The sequence below is a fragment of the Oncorhynchus masou genome, chromosome 23, assembly GCF_036934945.1.
Source record: "Oncorhynchus masou masou isolate Uvic2021 chromosome 23, UVic_Omas_1.1, whole genome shotgun sequence".
NCBI classification, from domain to species: Eukaryota; Metazoa; Chordata; class Actinopteri; order Salmoniformes; family Salmonidae; genus Oncorhynchus; species Oncorhynchus masou.
The window spans coordinates 63,179,998-63,199,105 of NC_088234.1; the positions used below are offsets into that span (position 1 = coordinate 63,179,998).

At 44.8% G+C, this 19,108-nt stretch overlaps 1 protein-coding gene across 3 annotated transcripts in view; it reads right to left on the reverse strand.

The window, feature by feature from the left end:
• Positions 1–4,867: 4,867 nt before the first annotated feature.
• LOC135511175 (annexin A11-like) overlaps positions 4,868–19,108 on the reverse strand; it is a 29,898-nt gene continuing 15,657 nt past the window's right edge. For all 3 annotated transcript variants that reach the window (XM_064932778.1, XM_064932777.1, XM_064932779.1), the window contains 4 exons: positions 18,808–18,903; positions 6,979–7,037; positions 6,623–6,745; positions 4,868–6,422 (listed from right to left, as the gene is read on the reverse strand). In XM_064932778.1, the coding sequence (XP_064788850.1) occupies positions 6,363–6,422; positions 6,623–6,745; positions 6,979–7,037; positions 18,808–18,903 (338 nt within the window). In that variant the 3' untranslated portion in view covers positions 4,868–6,362. The remainder of the gene's footprint in view (positions 6,423–6,622; positions 6,746–6,978; positions 7,038–18,807; positions 18,904–19,108) is intronic.

The following is a 19,108-nucleotide window of genomic DNA, read 5'->3' on the forward strand; positions in this document are numbered from 1 at the left end:
CTGGGGGGTGGGATTGGAGCTAGGCACTGCAGGACCTGGATTATCCTGATCCTGCCTGGTGTGTTCCTTGTTCTTCATGATGCTCTCTGCGCTTTTAATGGACCTCTGAGACTATCACAGTGCAGGTGCATTTACACGGAGACTTGATTACACACAGGTGGATTGTATTTATCATCATCAGTCATTTAGGTCAACATTGGATCATTCAGAGATCCTCACTGAACTTCTGGAGAGAGTTTGCTGCACTGAAAGTAAAGGGGCTGAATAATTTTGCATGCCCAATTTTTCAGTTTTTGATTTGTTAAAAAAGTTTGAAATATCCAATAAATGTCGTTCCACTTCATGATTGTGTCCCACTTGTTGTTGATTCTTCACAAAAAAATACAGTTTTATATCTTTATGTTTGAAGCCTGAAATGTGGCAAAAGGTCGCAAAGTTCAAGGGGGCCGAATACTTTCGCAAGGCACTGTACCAAGCATCAATTCTGGAGAAAACCTGGCACCATCACTATGGTTAAGCATGGAGGTGGCAGAATCATTCTGTGGGGATGTTTTTTCGGGGAAACTCCGGAAATACAGGTGTGCCAAACTTGTAGTGTCCTACCCAAGAATATCCAAAGGTGAAATCGCTGCCAAAGGTCCTTCAACAAAGTACTGAGTAAAGAGTCTGAATACTTATGTAAATGTAATATTTACATTTTATAAGTGAGCAAAAATGTCTTAAAACCTGTTTTTGCTTGGTCATTATGGGGTATTGTGTGTAGATTGATGAGGGGAAAAAACAATGTAATCCATTTTAGAATAAGGCTGTAACGAAACAAAATGTGGAAAAAGTCCAGAGGTCTAAAAACTTTCCGAATGCACTGTATCGATCCAAAATGGAGATTTAGGGATAAACCACTTCTCCAAGTTCATTGAATGAACTACAGGACAAAATAGAAACCCTCCAACCCAAAAAGGCCTTGTACATTTCTTCAGTGAAAACAATGTACTGAGTTAATGTCATATTGGCTTTTTACCAAATTACCATATGCCAGGCCATGTATTCACCCTGCACACCCAAAATGACAAACAAACCTAATCAAAGGCAAAGTCTTCTTATGCTTTGCTGATTTCAAAAATATTTTTTGTCAATTTGGCATGAGGCTACACAAATAAATGGAAAGCAGTGTCGGTGAAAAACATTAGACATTAAAATTGGCAAAAAACACACATTTCTTTCCACAGGGCCATGGTGTGAGACAGGGATGCAGCTTAAGCCCCACTCTCCTCGAAATATAATAATAATATTTCCCATTTAGCAGACATATCAACAAATTGGCGAGGGCACTAGAATAGTCTGCAGCACCCGGTCTCACCCTACTAGAATCTGAAGTCAAATGTCTACTGTTTGCTGATGATCTGGTGCTTCTGTTCCCAAACAAGGAGGGCCTACAGCAGCACCTAGATCTTCTGCTCAGATTCTGTCAGACCTGGGCCCTGACAATACATCTCAGATAGACAAAAATAATGGTGTTCCAAAAAAGGACTACAAATTTAATCAAGACACCGTTGCCCTAGAGCACACAAAAAACTATATAACAGTACCAGTCAAAGGTTTTGACACACCTACTCATTCAAGGGCTTTTCTTTATTTGTACTATTTTCTACATTGTAGAATAATAGTGAAGTAATCAAAACTATGAAATGACACATGGAATCATGTAATAACCCAAAAAGTTTTAAACAAATCAAACTATATTTTATACTTGAGATTCTTCAAAATAGCCAACCTTTGCCTTGATGACAGCTTTGCAAACTCTCAGGCTCTCAGACTCAACCAGCTTCCCGAAGTAGTCAACTGGAATGCATTTCAGGTGACTATTTATATATTTGTGTATTGTTTATAGTAATAAAAAAATAAAAAATACTTTTGCCATCTCTTGACTGGTGTGTTAGCTCGGTATTGCCTCTACTTGACAACAGCTCAGAGTGGAGATGTTTCATTTATTTACAGGGAAGGAGAGGTGCCCCCTACTGGCCCTCATGCTTCAATACAATTTCAACGGACGAATCACTACGGCTGCGTTTAGATGGGCAGCCCAATTCTGATATTCTTTCCACTAATTGGTCTTTTGACCAATCATATCAGATCTTTCACATCAGAGCTTTTTCAGAGCTGATCTGATTGGTCAAAAGACTAATTCTTGAAAAGAATATCAGAATTGAGCTGCTTGTCTAAAGGAACTATGGAGGCAATTAAGCCTTTCCAGAAACAACCCCTAGTCCCGACACTTGTGGAAATCTGAGAGGATTTGATAGCATTATGATAATAACTCCACCTTGTCCTCCGATTGGTTTTGTGGGATTTTCACAATATTGCTTACACCTCCAATCCCTTCAGAACTACACAACTCACTCAATGCATTGTTTTATCATAAGACAATCAGAAAACACTTCACTTAGTGTGGCTTTCCGGCAGACGAGACGGTATGTTGCATATTGCTGCCTTTCACAGTTTGGAAAGTGCACAGCACAATTGTTCACAAAAAAAAGGGGAAATGGGAAATAGGGAAAAAAGGAAATTGCACCTCCGTCTATACACACTGAGTGTACAAAACATTAAGAACACCTTCCTAATATGGTGCTGCACCACCCCCTTTGCCCTCAGAACAGCCTCAACACATCAGGGCATGGACACCATAAGGTACATTCCACAGGGATGCTGGCCCATGTTGACTCCAATGATTCCCAAGGTTTTTTCTAGTTGGCTGGATCCTTTGGGTTGTGGACCATTCTTGATACTCACGTGAAATTGTTGAGGTTGAAAAACCCAGCAGTGGTGCAGTCCTTGACACACTCTAACCAGTGTGCCTGGCACCTACTACCATACCCCGTTCAAAGGCACATAAATATTTTGTGCTGCCCATTCACCCTCTGAATGGCACAAATACACAATCCATGTTTCAATTGTCTCAAGGTGTAAAAATCCTTCTTTAGCCTGTCTCCTTCCATTCATCTACACTGATTGAAGTGCATTTAACAAGTGACATCAATAAAGATTCATAGATTTTTACCTGGATTCATCTGGTCAGTCTGTCATGGAAAAGTTTTGTAAACTCAGTGTATATGCAGACGGTCTAATTACAATGTAGTTACACATTTAGCCTTTTTATCAACAATTAATCCTGCCGGGGTCAAATTTTTGTTAGGGCTCCCGAGTGGCGCAGTGGTCTAAGGCACTGCATCTAAGCGCAAGAAGCGTTACTGTAGTCCCTGATTGGAATCCAGGCACATCCGGCCGTGATTGGGAGTTCCATAGGGCGGCACACAATTGGCCCAGCATCGTCCAGGTAAATAGGATTTTTTTCTTTAACTTACTAGCCTAGTTTAAATAAAGTTTTAATAAAAATGTTATAAATAAAAATACAACCAGTGAACACAATCTGAGAAATGTTCTAAACTTCAAGACATTACTGCCCTCTGGAGGCCAGAATGAAGAACTGTCCTGAGCTACATACATATATGACAGGTTGAGATATTGTATCTCGTAAACATTATTCTAATCATAAATACACCAAATTAACATTGATTACATGACTATTGGCCTCATGACTATCTGAACTCCAGTCCCAGTGTCTTCTGTATTGGAACAGGGTTTATAGACCAGTGTGAAGAAAAGAGTCAAAGAGAAATTTAAATTAGTTTTACTTCATATTTATCATCTCCAGCACCACCCCAACATATGTGAAAACAGCACGTGTTTCCAATGACAACATCTGGTGTGTATCATGCGATTTCACTTAACTATGACCTTTAGTTACCTTTGCCTACTCATAGTTGGATAATAAAATCACCTGACGCACACCAGATGATGTCATCATAAACACTTATCTTCCTCTATATGATGAATATGAAGTTGAGACATTTCCCTTCAAAGCCTGGATACATTGTTGCTTTTCACATCAGTAGCCACCCCCCTGCTATGTTGTGAGAGAGTATAGATAAGAGTTTGAACTACAAACATGGGGGAGTGGCCCAGCCACAGGAAAGGTGCGTCTTTAAATCCGGGCCAGTGGAGTGAGAGGAAACGGAAGGTCTCTAACTGCTGCTACTGCCACCTGACTCAAACAAAGCAAACAACCAAAACCACTGACAAGTCACACATAAATGGCAGACGTTCTCCTATTCAGGTCAGTGTTGATATTGTTGCCTTCACAATGAATGTACAAAACATTAAGAACATCTTTCTAATACTGACTTTAACCCCTCCCAGTTTAGCCCTCACAACAGCCTCAATTCTTCAGGGCATGGACTCTACAAGATGTCGAAAGCACAGGAATGCTGGCCCATGTTGACTCCAATGCTTCCCACAGGTGTCAAGTTGGCTGGATGTCTTTTGGGTGGTGGACCGTTCTTGATACACACAGGAAACTGTTGAGCATGAAAAACCCTGCAGTGTTGCAGTTCTTGACACAAACCGGTGCGCCTGGCGCCTACTACCATACCCCGTTCAAAGGCACTTCAATCTTTTGTCTTGCAAATTCACCCTCTGAATGGCACACATCCACAATCCATGTCTCATGAGTCTCAAGGCTTAAACATCCTTCTTTAACCTGTCTCCTCCCCTTCATCTACACTGATTGAAGTCGATTTAACAAGTGACATCAATAAGGGATCATAGCTTTCACCTGGTTAGTCTGTCATGTAAAGAACAGGTGTTCTTAATTTTTTGTATAATTAAGTAAGCCTGCAAACTACTTGCTAGCCATTGGTTGAAAATGTCAGAGGGCTAGGGTCATGACAGCAGCAGAAACAGGAAATAGTACTCTTTCTTGCCTCAAGACTAAAACAAAGTATGACACAACACAACACAACATTAGCATGGATGGAATTACTAGGAGAAACAGCAGGCATGTTTCTCAACATTTATTTTCAGATGTAGTCATCATCAGAGCACCGTTACTGAATTGTGATGCAATGAGGTTTACGTTTGGAGTTATATTGACAGATATGCTCAAAGAAAAATACATTTCACTGTACTTGTGCACCATTTAAAACTTGAAACTTACGCTTGTAGCAAACAGCAGAAAACACATGAGTGAGTGTAAAGGAAAGTAAACAACAGTGATAGTGTACACGCACCATATAAACACAATTATAAACTGGGCGGTTCAAGCCCTGTCAGCAGATTGGCTGACAGACGTGGTATATCAGACCATATACCACGTGTATGACAAAACATTTATTTTCACTGCTCTAATTACATTGGTAACAAGTTTATAATAGCAATAAGGCTCCTCAAGGGTTTGTGGTATATGGCCAATATATCATGGGCTGTATCCAGGTACTGCTTAAGAACATCCCTTAGCCGTGGTATATTGGCCATATATCATGGGCTGTATCCAGGTACTGCTTAAGAACATCCCTTAGCCGTGGTATATTGGCCATATATCATGGGCTGTATCCAGGTACTGCTTAAGAACATCCCTTAGCCGTGGTATATTGGCCATATATCATGGGCTGTATCCAGGTACTGCTTAAGAACATCCCTTAGCCGTGGTATATTGGCCATATATCATGGGCTGTATCCAGGTAATGCTTAAGAACATCCCTTAGCCGTGGTATATTGGCCATATATCATGGGCTGTATCCAGGTACTGCTTAAGAACATCCCTTAGCCGTGGTATATTGGCCATATATCATGGGCTGTATCCAGGTACTGCTTAAGAACATCCCTTAGCCGTGGTATATTGGCCATATATCATGGGCTGTATCCAGGTACTGCTTAAGAACATCCCTTAGCCGTGGTATATTGGCCATATATCACACCCACTCGGGCATTAACTGCTTAAATATAAACTGACCACTTTGGTATTTTAGCTGCTAATTATTCTTATCAGAGTAACGTATTCAACACTGCTCAGCTAAATCAACTAGTACTGAATTAACTTGTACAATTAGATACGCATATTATTGGCACAGGCTGGTTAAAATAAAATATATCTTTAAAAAATATATATATATTGATTTAAATTCCAAATCTAATCAATGTTGCACATTGTACCTTTAAGGGCATTTTCAGATAGACTAAGATATAATACCAATCAAACGAAAACTTATTGAAAAATATATACTTTGTTGCTCATAAAAATATAGAAAAGGAACAGCTTTAGGACATGATGTTCTCATATCATAACATATGACAACAGTTGCATTGAAAAAATAGATGGCATGGCATGCAGAACTGCTGATTGTGGTGCAGAGGAAGACAGTCAGACAGATTGGCAGAATGGCGCATATTATGATAATGATTATATTATAGGCCAGTCAGTAAATGTATATAGTGTGGAGGAGATCCCGTAGAGAGCTGACATGGTCCCTCTAGTCGCTCCCTCCACACAGCTTTAACAGCAGTTTCTTATAGTCCCCTGAGGTGTCTCCCTGTCATAGACAACAAAAACAACAACACAAACACATCAACAAACTAGAACATCATGCTGGAATACCTAACCTGCTCTATAACAGTAGCATTGTTGGAGGTTTGTGTGTGTGTGTGTGTGTGTGTGTGTGTGTGTGTGTGTGTGTGTGTGTGTGTGTGTGTGTGTGTGTGTGTGTGTGTGTGTGTGAGGACAGATACTTACAGAGATGTCTGTGTAGAGCGACTTGCCGTAGTTCTTGACGTATTCCTGACGGATATCCAGCATGTCCACCTCAGAACGCGTCACCATGATCCGAATCAGGGTTTTGTCTTTGGTCCCGGCCCCCTGAGAACACGAACACACAGGTCAGGCTGGACCTAAGAACTTATTTGAAAAGTACAATTATCAGAAGCAATTACAGTAATAACAATGTAATTTCATTGTAACTGGGAAAGTAGAAATGTAATGAACTTAAACAATGTGCACTTATCAGTCATGAACATTTCTGTTGTACTGTGTGTATGTACAGTATGTTGTAATCAGCCCAGACAGACAGACCCCAAGGGAGCGTGTCTTACCTTCATGGACTTGTAGAGTCTCTCTGCAAAGTAGGCAGGTGTGTTCTTAATACACTTGACTGGAACACGGAGAGAGCAGAGGGTTAGAATGCTCAGCATGTACTGATCACCTACTAAACCTTCGACCAGCCCCAACTATATGGAGGGAGGGACTGATAATAGCCTGATTACCAGTCTGTTAGTGCTGGCATGCCAACTCCTTGTCAGTCATTGCCAAGGCTAACGTTTGGGTTGACGATGAAAGCAATGGAACTGGCAAGAGCACAAACAGATCCGAGGGGAGGGAAACTCTCAAACCAACCAAACATTTTAAAATGATAGGAAGGGAATCAGCTGAAAATATTGTATATAAAGTACTATCTGAAACCTGAACTTGAGAGTTGAAGAAAACAGAGAAAGTATGACTGTAGTTTGAGCGGTGAAATACATTTTCAAACATCACATCAACATGATTTCTGTATGGACGAACATGCGCAATGGAAGAAGCACACAACACATCACACCACATCATCACAAGGGTGTAAGGTTGAGATATTCTCTTCATACACAGTCAGATAACAATGTCATCCAGTCAAATGAATCTAAAAGCATGTTACTGTACCATTAACCTGAGCAATGATAGCCAAGTGGGGAAAAACACAACAACAATTACTAATTCAGGCAGCAACAGTGTGGCAACACATATTGTTAAAGCATCTTCTATAACATCTTTCAACAATAACAATGAGTAAGTTATGGGTGTTAACCAATGATGTATATAAACCCTATATTGCTGATGCTATGTATTGACCATTGAGAGGCTTTGAAGCCACTGGTCAGCCATATTGCCACTCCCCAGTAGGAGCAGTCCTCCATAGGAATGAATGGAATTCTACAGTATTTCAATTAAATGTTTCAAGGACAAAATTGCATGTATTTATTTAAGTGTTTCATTCTTGTAGTGGGGGCAATAATGTTAGTAATCTGTAAAAAATATATACTTTAATAAAACTGTTTTAAAATATTTTCAATACTGTTTTAAAATACTTACATAATATAATTTAAACGTATGCATTCATATTTTTTTATGTTTATTTTGTATTTTTAACCTTTATTTAACTAGGCAAGTCAGTTAAGAACAAATTCTTATTTACAATGACGGCCTACCCCGGCCAAACCCGGACGACGCTGGACCAATTGTATGCCGCCCTATGGGACTCCCAATCACGGCCGGATGTGATGCAGCCTGGATTCGAACCAGGTACTGCAGTGACGCCTCTTGCACTTAGATGCAGTGTGTTAAGGCAGGGGTAGACAACTAGATTCAGCTGCAGGATGATTTTTCTCAGAGACGATGGTCGGGGGGTAGAAGAGAATTATAAGAATTTGTACACTGCAAATTTCCCACAACTAAGCTCAAAAATAGATCCTTTTCAAATACAATAATTTCATACCTTGATTACAATGAGACATGTATCATGGCACCGTAGAAGATGGCTGATGTTTTAAGTGTTTTTGTTTAAAAAAAATAGTGTTCTTTTTTACAATTATTCTGTACATAATGTTGCTGCTATCGTCTCTTATGACCGAAAATAACTTCTGGACGTCAGAACAGCGATTACTCACCACGAACTAGCAGAAGCTTTTTTTTTGCCTTAACGAGTCCAACGAGCCCGACATGAAGGACATACTGCTTTCCTGGGAACAGGCCCAAATCCCCGTCATTTGCGTGAAGAGAAGACAGAGAAAAAGAGGACGGAGGTCGGGCTGCCCTCAGAGAATCCGTAGGCAATCGAATAATCCCCCATTACCTTCCGTTCTACTAGCTAACATGCAATCATTGGAAAATTAAATTGACGACCCAAAAGGAAAATTAAACTACTGTCACGCCCTGACCATAGTTTGCTTTGTATGTTTTTAGGTTTTGTTTGGTCAGGGTGTGATCAAAGTGGGCATTCTATGTTAGATGTCTAGTTTGTCTGTTTCTGTGTTTGGCCTGATATGGTTCTCAATCAGAGGCAGGTGTTAGTCGTTGTCTCTGATTGGGAACCATATTTAGGTAGCCTGTTTTGTCATTGTGGGTTGTGGGTGATTGTCTATGTTAGTTGCTTGTGTCAGCACATTTCGTATATAGCTTCACGGTCGTTGTGCATTTATTGTTTTGTTCAGTTTACTTCGCGTTTTCGTCATCCATTAAAATGATGCATTCACACCACGCTGCGCTTTGGTCCACTTCTTACAATGATCGTGACAACTACCAACGGGACATTAAACTGTAATATCTTATGCTTCACGGAGTCGTGGCTGAATGACAACATTATCAACAGACAGCGTGTTAGTTATACGCTGTATCAGCAGGATAGAACAGTGGCGTCTGGTAAGACAAGGGGCGGCGGACAATGTATTTTTGTAAACAACAGCTGGTATCTAAGGAAGTCTCGGTTTTGCTCGCCTGAGGTAGAGTCTCTCTTGATAAGCTGTAGAACACACTATCTCCCTAGAGAGTCCTCATCTGTATTTTTTTGTAGCTGTCAACATACCACCACAGACTGATGCTGGCACTAAGGCCGCACTCAATGAGCTGTATTTTGCCATAAGCAAACAGGAAAACACTCATTCAGAGGCGGCGCTTCTAGTGGCCATTGATTTTAATGCAGGGAAACTTAAATCCGTTTGACCAAATTGACCAAAATGTTAAATGTGCAAAACTCTAGACCTTTACTCCACACACAGAGATGCGTACAAAGAGCTCTCACTCGCTGTCCATTTGGCAAATCTGACCATAATTCTATCCTCCTGATTCCTGCTAACATTAAAGCAGGAAAGACCAGTGACTCGGTCAATTAAAAAAGTGGTCAGATGATGCAGAGGCTAAGCTACAGTTTTGCTAGCACAGATTTAATATATTAATGGCATTGAGGAGTACACCAGATCAGTCATTGGCTTCATCAATAAGTGCATCGATGACGTCGTCCCCACAGTGACCGTACGTACATTCCCCAACCAGAAGCCATGGATTACAGACAACATCCGCACTGTGCTAAAGGATTGAGATGCCTTTTTCAAGGAGCGGGACTCTAACCCGGAAGCTTATAAGAAATCCCGCTATGCCCTCCGACAAATCATCAAACCTGCAAAGCATCAATACAGGACTAAGATCGAATCGTACTACACCAGCTCTGATGCTTGTCTGATGTGGCAGGGCTTGCAAACCATTACAGACTACAAAGGGAAGCACAGTTGAGAGCTGCCCAGTGACACAAGCTTACCAGACGAGCTAAACTACTTCTATGCTCACTTTGAGGCAAATAACTCTGAAACATGCACGAGAGCACCAGCTGTTCCGGACGACTGTGTGATCATACTCTCCACAGCCGATGTGAGTAAGACCTTTAAACAGGTCAACATTCACAAGGACGCAGGGCCAGACGGATTACCAGGATGTGAGCTTACGCTGACCAACTGGCAAGTGTTATGAACTTGAGTGAAGACCCAAACGCGGTTTTAACAGAAAACAGAGTTCTTTAATAAAAACAGGAATGGCATAAATCCTCTTCCAACGTAGTCAATGGAACAAAAGAACGTAGTATAATGCAGGTTGCACCTGCCATGCAGACTCCGACAGGACAGGACAAGGTGGAAGCAAACGAGACGACAGCTTGCTTCTGGCATCAAAAAACACAAACAAGAATCAGACACTGAAAGTAGCAGGAACAGAGAAAGAAATAGAGACCTAATCAGAGGGGGAAGAGAGAACAGGTGGGGAAAGAGAGAATGAACTAGTTAGGGGAAATGTAGAACAGCTGAGGGATGAGAGACAGAGAAGGTAACCTAAAAAGACCAGCAGAGAGAGAGAATGAAGAGAAAGGACAGGAACAGACATAACAAGACATGACAGTACCCCCCCCACTCACCGAGCGCCTCCTGGCGCACTCGAGGAGGAAACCTGGCGGCAACGGAGGAAATCATCGATCAGCGAACGGTCCAGCACGTCCCGAGAGGGAACCCAACTCCTCTCCTCAGGACCGTACCCCTCCCAATCCACTAGGTACTGATGACCACGGCCCCGAGGGCGCATGTCCAAAATCTTACGAACCCTGTAGATGGGTGCGCCCTCGACAAGGATGGGGGGGGAGGGACGAGCGGGGGCGCGAAGAACGGGCTTAACACAGGAGACATGGAAGACCGGGTGAACGCGACGAAGATAGCGCGGGAGAAGAAGTCGCACTGCGACAGGATTAATGACCTGGGAAATACGGAACGGACCAATGAACCGCGGGGCCAACTTGCGAGAAGCTGTCTTAAGGGGAAGGTTCTGAGTGGAGAGCCATACTCTCTGACCGCAACAATATCTAGGACTCTTGGTCCTACGCTTATTAGCGGCCCTCACAGTCTGCGCCCTATTACGGCAAAGTGCCGACCTGACCCCCTTCCAGGTGCGCTCGCAACGCTGGACAAAAGCCTGAGCGGAGGGGACGCAGGACTCGGCGAGCTGAGATGAGAACAGCGGAGGCTGGTACCCGAGGCTACACTGAAAAGGGGATAGACCGGTAGCAGACGAGGGAAGCGAGTTGTGGGCGTACTCTGCCCAGGGGAGCTGTTCTGACCAAGACGCAGGGTTACGAAAAGAAAGACTGCGTAAAATGCGACCAACAGTCTGATTGGCCCGTTCGGCTTGACCGTTAGACTGGGGATGAAAGCCGGACGAGAGACTGACGGAAGCCCCAATCAAACGGCAAAACTCCCTCCAAAATTGAGACGTGAACTGCGGGCCTCTGTCGGAAACGACGTCAGACGGAAGGCCATGAATTCGGAAAACATTCTCGATAATGATCTGAGCCGTCTCCTTAGCAGAAGGGAGCTTATCGAGAGGAATGAAATGAGCCGCCTTAGAGAATCTATCGACAACCGTAAGAATAACTGTCTTCCCCGCTGATGAAGGCAGTCCGGTGATAAAATCTAAAGCGATGTGAGACCACGGTCGAGAGGGAATGGGAAGCGGTCTGAGACGGCCGGCAGGAGGAGAGTTCCCAGATTTAGTCTGCGCGCAGACCGAACAAGCGGCGACAAATCGACGCGCGTCACGTTCCCGAGTGGGCCACCAGAAACGCTGGCGAATGGAAGCGAGCGTACCCCGAAGGCCGGGGTGGCCGGCTAACTTGGCAGAGTGGGCCCACTGAAGAACGGCCGGACGAGTAGGAACGGGAACGAACAGAAGGTTCCTAGGACAAGCTCGCGGCGACGGAGTGTGAGCGAGTGCTTGCTTTACCTGCCTCTCAATTCCCCAGACAGTCAACCCGACAACACGCCCCTCAGGGAGAATCCCATCGGGGTCGGTGGAGACCTCAGAAGAACTGAAGAGACGAGATAAAGCATCAGGTTTGGTGTTTTTTGAGCCCGGACGATAAGAAATAACAAACTCGAAACGAGCGAAAAACAGAGCCCAACGAGCCTGACGCGCATTAAGTCGTTTGGCTGAACGGATGTACTCAAGGTTCCTATGGTCAGTCCAAACGACAAAAGGAACGGTCGCCCCCCAAACCACTGTCGCCATTCGCCTAGGGCTAAGCGGATGGCGAGCAGTTCGCGATTACCAACATCATAGTTACGTTCTGACGGCGATAAGCGATGAGAGAAAAACGCGCAAGGATGGACCTTGCCGTCAGAGAGAGCGCTGAGAAAGAATGGCTCCCACGCCCACCTCTGACGCGTCAACCTCAACAACAAACTGTCTAGAGATGTCAGGTGTAACAAGAATAGGGGCGGATGTAAAACGATTCTTAAGAAGATCAAAAGCTCCCTGGGCGGAAACGGACCACTTAAAGCACGTCTTAACAGAAGTAAGGGCTGTGAGAGGAGCTGCCACCTGACCGAAATTACGGATGAAACGACGGTAGAAATTAGCGAAGCCCAGAAAGCGCTGCAGCTCGACGCGTGACTTAGGAACGGGCCAATCAATGACAGCCTGGACCTTAGCGGGATCCATCTTAATGCCCTCAGCGGAAATAACGGAACCGAGAAAAGGGACAGAGGCGGCATGAAAAGTGCACTTCTCAGCCTTCACATAAAGACAGTTCTCCAAAAGGCGCTGGAGGACGCGTCGCACGTGCTGAACATGAATCGAGAGAGACGGTGAAAAAATCAGGATATCATCCATGTAAACGAAAACAAAAATGTTCAGCATGTCTCTCAGGACGTCGTTAACTAGTGCCTGAAAGACAGCTGGAGCGTTAACGAGGCCGAAAGGAAGAACCCGGTATTCAAAGTGCCCTAACGGAGTGTTAAACGCCGTCTTCCACTCGTCCCCCTCCCTGATGCGCACGAGATGGTAGGCGTTACGAAGGTCCAATTTGGTGAAAAACCTGGCTCCCTGCAGGATCTCGAAGGCTGAAGACATAAGAGGAAGCGGATAACGATTCTTAACTGTTATGTCATTCAGCCCTCGATAATCCACGCATGGGCGCAGGGACCCGTCCTTCTTCTGAACAAAAAGAACCCCGCGCCGGCGGGGGAGGAGGAGGAGACTATGGTACCGGCGTCGAGCGAAACCGACAAATAATCCTCGAGAGCCTTACGTTCGGGAGCCGACAGAGAGTATAATCTACCCCGGGGGAGTAGTTCCCGGAAGGAGATCAATACTACAGTCATACGACCGGTGTGGAGGGAGAGAAGTGGCCTTGGAACGACTGAACACCGTGCGCAGATCGTGATACTCCTCCGGCACCCCTGTCAAATCGCCAGGCTCCTCCTGTGAAGAAGAGACAGAGGAAACAGGAGGGATAGCAGACATTAAACAGGTTACATGACAAGAAACATTCCAGGATAGGATAGTATTACTAGACCAATTAATAGAAGGGTTATGGCGCACTAGCCAGGGATGACCCAAAACAACAGGTGTAAAAGGTGAACGAAAAATTAAAAAAGAAATGGTTTCGCTATGATTACCAGAGACAGTGAGGGTTAAAGGCAGCGTCTCACGCTGAATCTTGGGGAGAGAACTACCATCTAAAGCGAACAAGGCCCTGGGCTCCCCTAACTGTCTGAGAGGAATGTCATGTTCCCGAGCCCAGGTCTCGTCCATAAAACAGCCCTCCGCCCCAGAGTCTATCAAGGCACTGCAGGAAGCAGATGAACCGGGCCAGCGGAGATGGACCGGAAAGGTAGTGCGAGATCCAGAAGGAGAGGCCTGAGTAGTTGCGCTCACCAGTAGCCCTCTTACTGATGAGCTCTGGCTTTTACTGGACATGAGGTGACAAAATGACCAGCGGAGCCGCAGTAGAGACAGAGGCGATTGGTGATTCTCCGTTCCCTCTCCTTGGCCGAGATGCGGATACCCCCCAGCTGCATAGGCTCAGCATCCGAGCCGGCGGGGGAGGGTGGCAGTGATGCGGCAGGTGGCAGTGATGTGGAGAGGGGAGCAACGGAGAACGTGAGCTCCTTTCCACGAGCTCGGCGACGAAGATCAAACCGTCGCTCTATGCGAATAGCGAGAGCTATTAAGGAGTCCAGACTGGAAGGAACCTCCCGGGAGAGGATCTCATCCTTAACCTCGACGTGGAGACCCTCCAGAAAACGAGCGAGCAAAGCCGGCTCGTTCCAGTCACTAGAGGCAGCGAGAGTGCGAAACTCAATAGAATAATCCGTTATGGATCTATTCCCCTGACATAGGGAAGACAGGGCCCTGGAAGCCTCCTCGCCAAAAACAGAACGGTCAAAAACCCGTATCATCTCCTCCTTAAAGTCCTGATACTGGTTAATACACTCAGCCCTCGCCTCCCAGACTGCCGTGCCCCACTCACGCGCCCGTCCGGTAAGGAGAGAAATGACGTAGGCGATGCGGGCTGCGCTCCTGGAGTAAGTGTTGGGCTGGAGAGAGAACACCACATCACACTGAGTGAGGAATGAGCGGCACTCAGTGGGCTCCCCAGAGTAACACGGCGGGTTGTTGATCCTGGGCTCCGGAGACTCGGAAACCCTGGAAGTGGGCGGTGGATCGAGGTGGAGTTGGTGAACCCGTCTTGTGAGGTCGGAGACTTGGACGGCCAGGGTCTCAACGGCATGTTGAGCAGCAGACAATTCCTCCTCGTGTCTGCCTAGCATCGCTCCCTGGATCTCGACGGCGGAGTGAAAAGGGTCCGGAGCCGCTGGGTCCATTCTTGGTCTGATTCTTCTGTTATGAACTTGAGTGAAGACCCAAACGCGGTTTTAACAGAAAACAGAGTTCTTTAATAAAAACAGGAATGGCATAAATCCTCTTCCAACGTAGTCAATGGAACAAAAGAACGTAGTATAATGCAGGTTGCACCTGCCATGCAGACTCCGACAGGACAGGACAAGGTGGAAGCAAACGAGACGACAGCTTGCTTCTGGCATCAAAAAACACAAACAAGAATCAGACACTGAAAGTAGCAGGAACAGAGAAAGAAATAGAGACCTAATCAGAGGGGGAAGAGAGAACAGGTGGGGAAAGAGAGAATGAACTAGTTAGGGGAAATGTAGAACAGCTGAGGGATGAGAGACAGAGAAGGTAACCTAAAAAGACCAGCAGAGAGAGAGAATGAAGAGAAAGGACAGGAACAGACATAACAAGACATGACAGCAAGTGTCTTCACTGACATTTTCAACCTCTCCTTGTCCGAGTCTGTAATACCAACATGTTTTAAGCAGACCACCATAGTCCCTGTGCCCAAGAATACTAAGGTAACCTGCCTAAATGACGACCAACCCGTAATACACACGTCTATAGACATGAAGTGCTTTGAAAGGCTGGTCATGGCTCACATCAACACCATCATCCCAGAAACCCAAGACCCACTCCAATTTGCATACCGCCCGAACAGATCCACAGATGATGCCATCTCTATTGCACTCCACACCGCCCTTTCCCAACTGGACAAAAGGAACGCCTATGTGAGAATGCTATTCATTGACTACAACTCAGCATTCAACACCAGTGCCCTCAAAGCTCGTCACTAAGCTAAGGACCCTGGGACTAAACACCTCCCTTTGCAAATGGATCCTGGACTTCCTAACAGGTCGCCCCAGGTGGTAAGGGTAGATAACAACACATCCACCACGCTGATCCTCAACACTGTGGCCCCTAAGGGGTGTGTGCTCAGTCCCCTCCTGCACGGCCTGGCATGACTCCAACACCATCATTAAGTTTGCCGATGACACAACAGTGGTAGGCCTGATCACCGACAACGACAAGACAGCCTATAGGGAGGACGTCAGAGACCTGGCCGTGTGGTGCCAGGACAACCTTCGCCCTCAACGTGATCAAGACAATGGTTCTAAAGGTTCTACAGATGCACCATCGAGAGCATCCTGTCTGGTTCCATCACTGCCTGGTATGGCAACTGCTCGGCTTGTGACCGCAAGGCACGACAGAGGGTAGTGCGAACGGCCCAGCTCATCACTGGGGCCAAGCTTCCTGCCATCCAGGACCTCTATACCAGGCGGTGTCAGAGGAAGGCCCTAACAATTGTCAAAGACTCCAGCCACCCAATTCATAGACTGTTTTCACTGCTACCACACGACAAGCGGTACCGGAGCGCCAAGTCTAGGTCCAAGAGGCTTCTAAACAGCTTCTACCCCCAAGCCATAAGACTCCTGAACATCTAATCAAATGGCCACCCAGACTATTTGCATTGCCCCCCCCCCCTTTTACGCCGCTGCTACTCTCTGTTATTATCTATGCATTGTCACTTTAATAACTCATGTACATATTACCTCGACTAACTGGTTCCCCCACACATTGACTCTGTACCGGTACACCCTGTATATAGTCTCACTATTGTAATTTCACTGCTGATCTTTAATTACTTGTTCATTTTATTTCTTATTCTTATTTGTATTTTTTAAACTGCGTTGTTGGTTATGGACTTGCAAGTAAGCATTTAACTGTTGTATTCAACTAATAAAATCTGATTTGAATATTTGATTTGACCCAATCACGTCTTTTTTTTCGTGGGAAGACTTGGGAACAGATTTCCTCAATTAAACACATTTTTTGCAGAATTTTTGGTGATTTTACAGTCTTTGACCAAAAACAATTTTTGGAGGCCCAAAAAAATCACTTGCCTGTATGAGTGAGAAAGTTACAGATGCACAAATATCATACCCAAAAGACATGCTAACCTCTCACTATTACAATAACAGGGGAGGTTAGCATTTTGGGTGGTATGATATTTATTTCCTCTAACTTTCTCACTCACTTATTCACAATTCATTAAGGATTATCTGTAATCATGGTAGCATCCACATTCATGTAGAAGTGTTAAGAAACATTCTATTCTTATTTACAATAAAAGTGACTCCAAAATGACACAATAAATGATTTACCATTAATTTCTATTGGGCACAAAATAATCTGAAACACAACCAAAACAAACAGCAAATGCATTTAACACGTTTGTAGAGTCCCGAACTCCATGTAATCCTTGCGTGCTAGGAATATGGGACTAAATACTAAACACATATACGTGAATTTGTCCCTATACTTTTGATTCCCTAAAATTGGGGGACTACGTAAACAAAGTGCTGTAATTTCTAAACAGTTCACCCGATATGGATGAAAATGCCCCCAAATTAAAGCGGACAGGAACTTCATAGTCATTGTATCATTTCAAATCCAAAGTGCTGGAGTAAAGAGCCAAAACAACAAAACATTTATCACTGTCCCAATACTTTTCAAGCTCATTGGTGTTAACACATTCAATAAATTTGGCCTCAACCCAATTGAGATGACTTGGGATGAGTTTGACCACATAGTGAAGGAAAAGCAGCCAACAAGTGGTCAGCATATGTGGGAACTCCTTCAAGAATGTTGGAAAAGCATTCCAGGTGAAGCTGGTTGAGAGAATGCCAAGAGTGTGCAAAACTGTCATCAAGGCAAAGGGTGGCTACTTTGAAGAATCTCAAATATAAAAAATATTTTGATTTGTTTAAAACTTTTTGGGTTACTACATGATTCCATATGTGTTACTTCATAGTTTTGATGTCTTCACTATTATTCTACAATGTATAAAATAGTTTTGTTTAAAAATGAAAAACTCAAACTTTTGACTGGTACTGTAGGTGCGTGTGTGTGTGTGTGTGTGTACACGTTTTACTATACCTGTGAATGCCAGAAGTCACAAGAATAGTAAACCAACAGAAATTCTGAGAAGTGAGGACATTTTGCCAGTCCTCACTTGTAAAAAGGCAATTTTAGGCTTCGGGGTTAAGGTAAGGGTTAGGAAATTATTATTATCATTTATATTTTACCCCCCTTTTCTCAATCTTGTCTCATCGCTGGAACTCCCCAACGGGCTCGGGAGGAGAAGGTCGAGTCATGCGTCCTCCGAAAAATGACCCGCCAAACTGCACTTCTTAACACCCGCCCGCTTAACCCGGAAGCCAGCTGCACCAATGTGTCGGAGGAAACACCGTTCACCTGATGACCGAAGACAGGCTGCAGGTGTCCGGTGCACCACAAGGAGTCGCTAGAGTGCGATGAGCCAAGTAACGCCCCCTCCGGCCAAACCCTCCCCTAACCCGGACGACGCTGGGCCAATTGTGCGGCACTCTATGGGACTCCCGATCATGGCCGGGTTGTGATGCAGCCTGGGATCGAACCCGGGTCTGTAGTGACGCCTCTATCACTGCGATGCAATGCCTTAGACCGCTGCGCAACTCGGGAGGCCACAAGTATAGTAAGACATAGTTGTGTGGGTGGGTGGTGTGCGTTGTTATGGGTGCTATGTAGTGTTAATGTGCCTGTGTAGAAACGTGTAGGTGTGACACCAGATAGACCTGTATAGGCATGGCAGTGCATGTGTGTGTATTAACCAAAAGGTTTCCCCTTACCCACGGCCACCATTCCACTCTCCAGGTCTCCAGACATTTCTCTGTCAATGCTCTTCTCTAGGTCTCTGCCACACATCTGCTGATACTCATGGAACACTACACACACACACACACACACACACACGCGCACACACACACACACACACACACACACACACACACACACACACACACACACACACACACACACACACACACACACACACACACACACACACACACACACACACACACACACACACACACACACACACACACACACGGATAAGGTAGCGGCAAAGGTTCTAGCTACGAGTCAAGG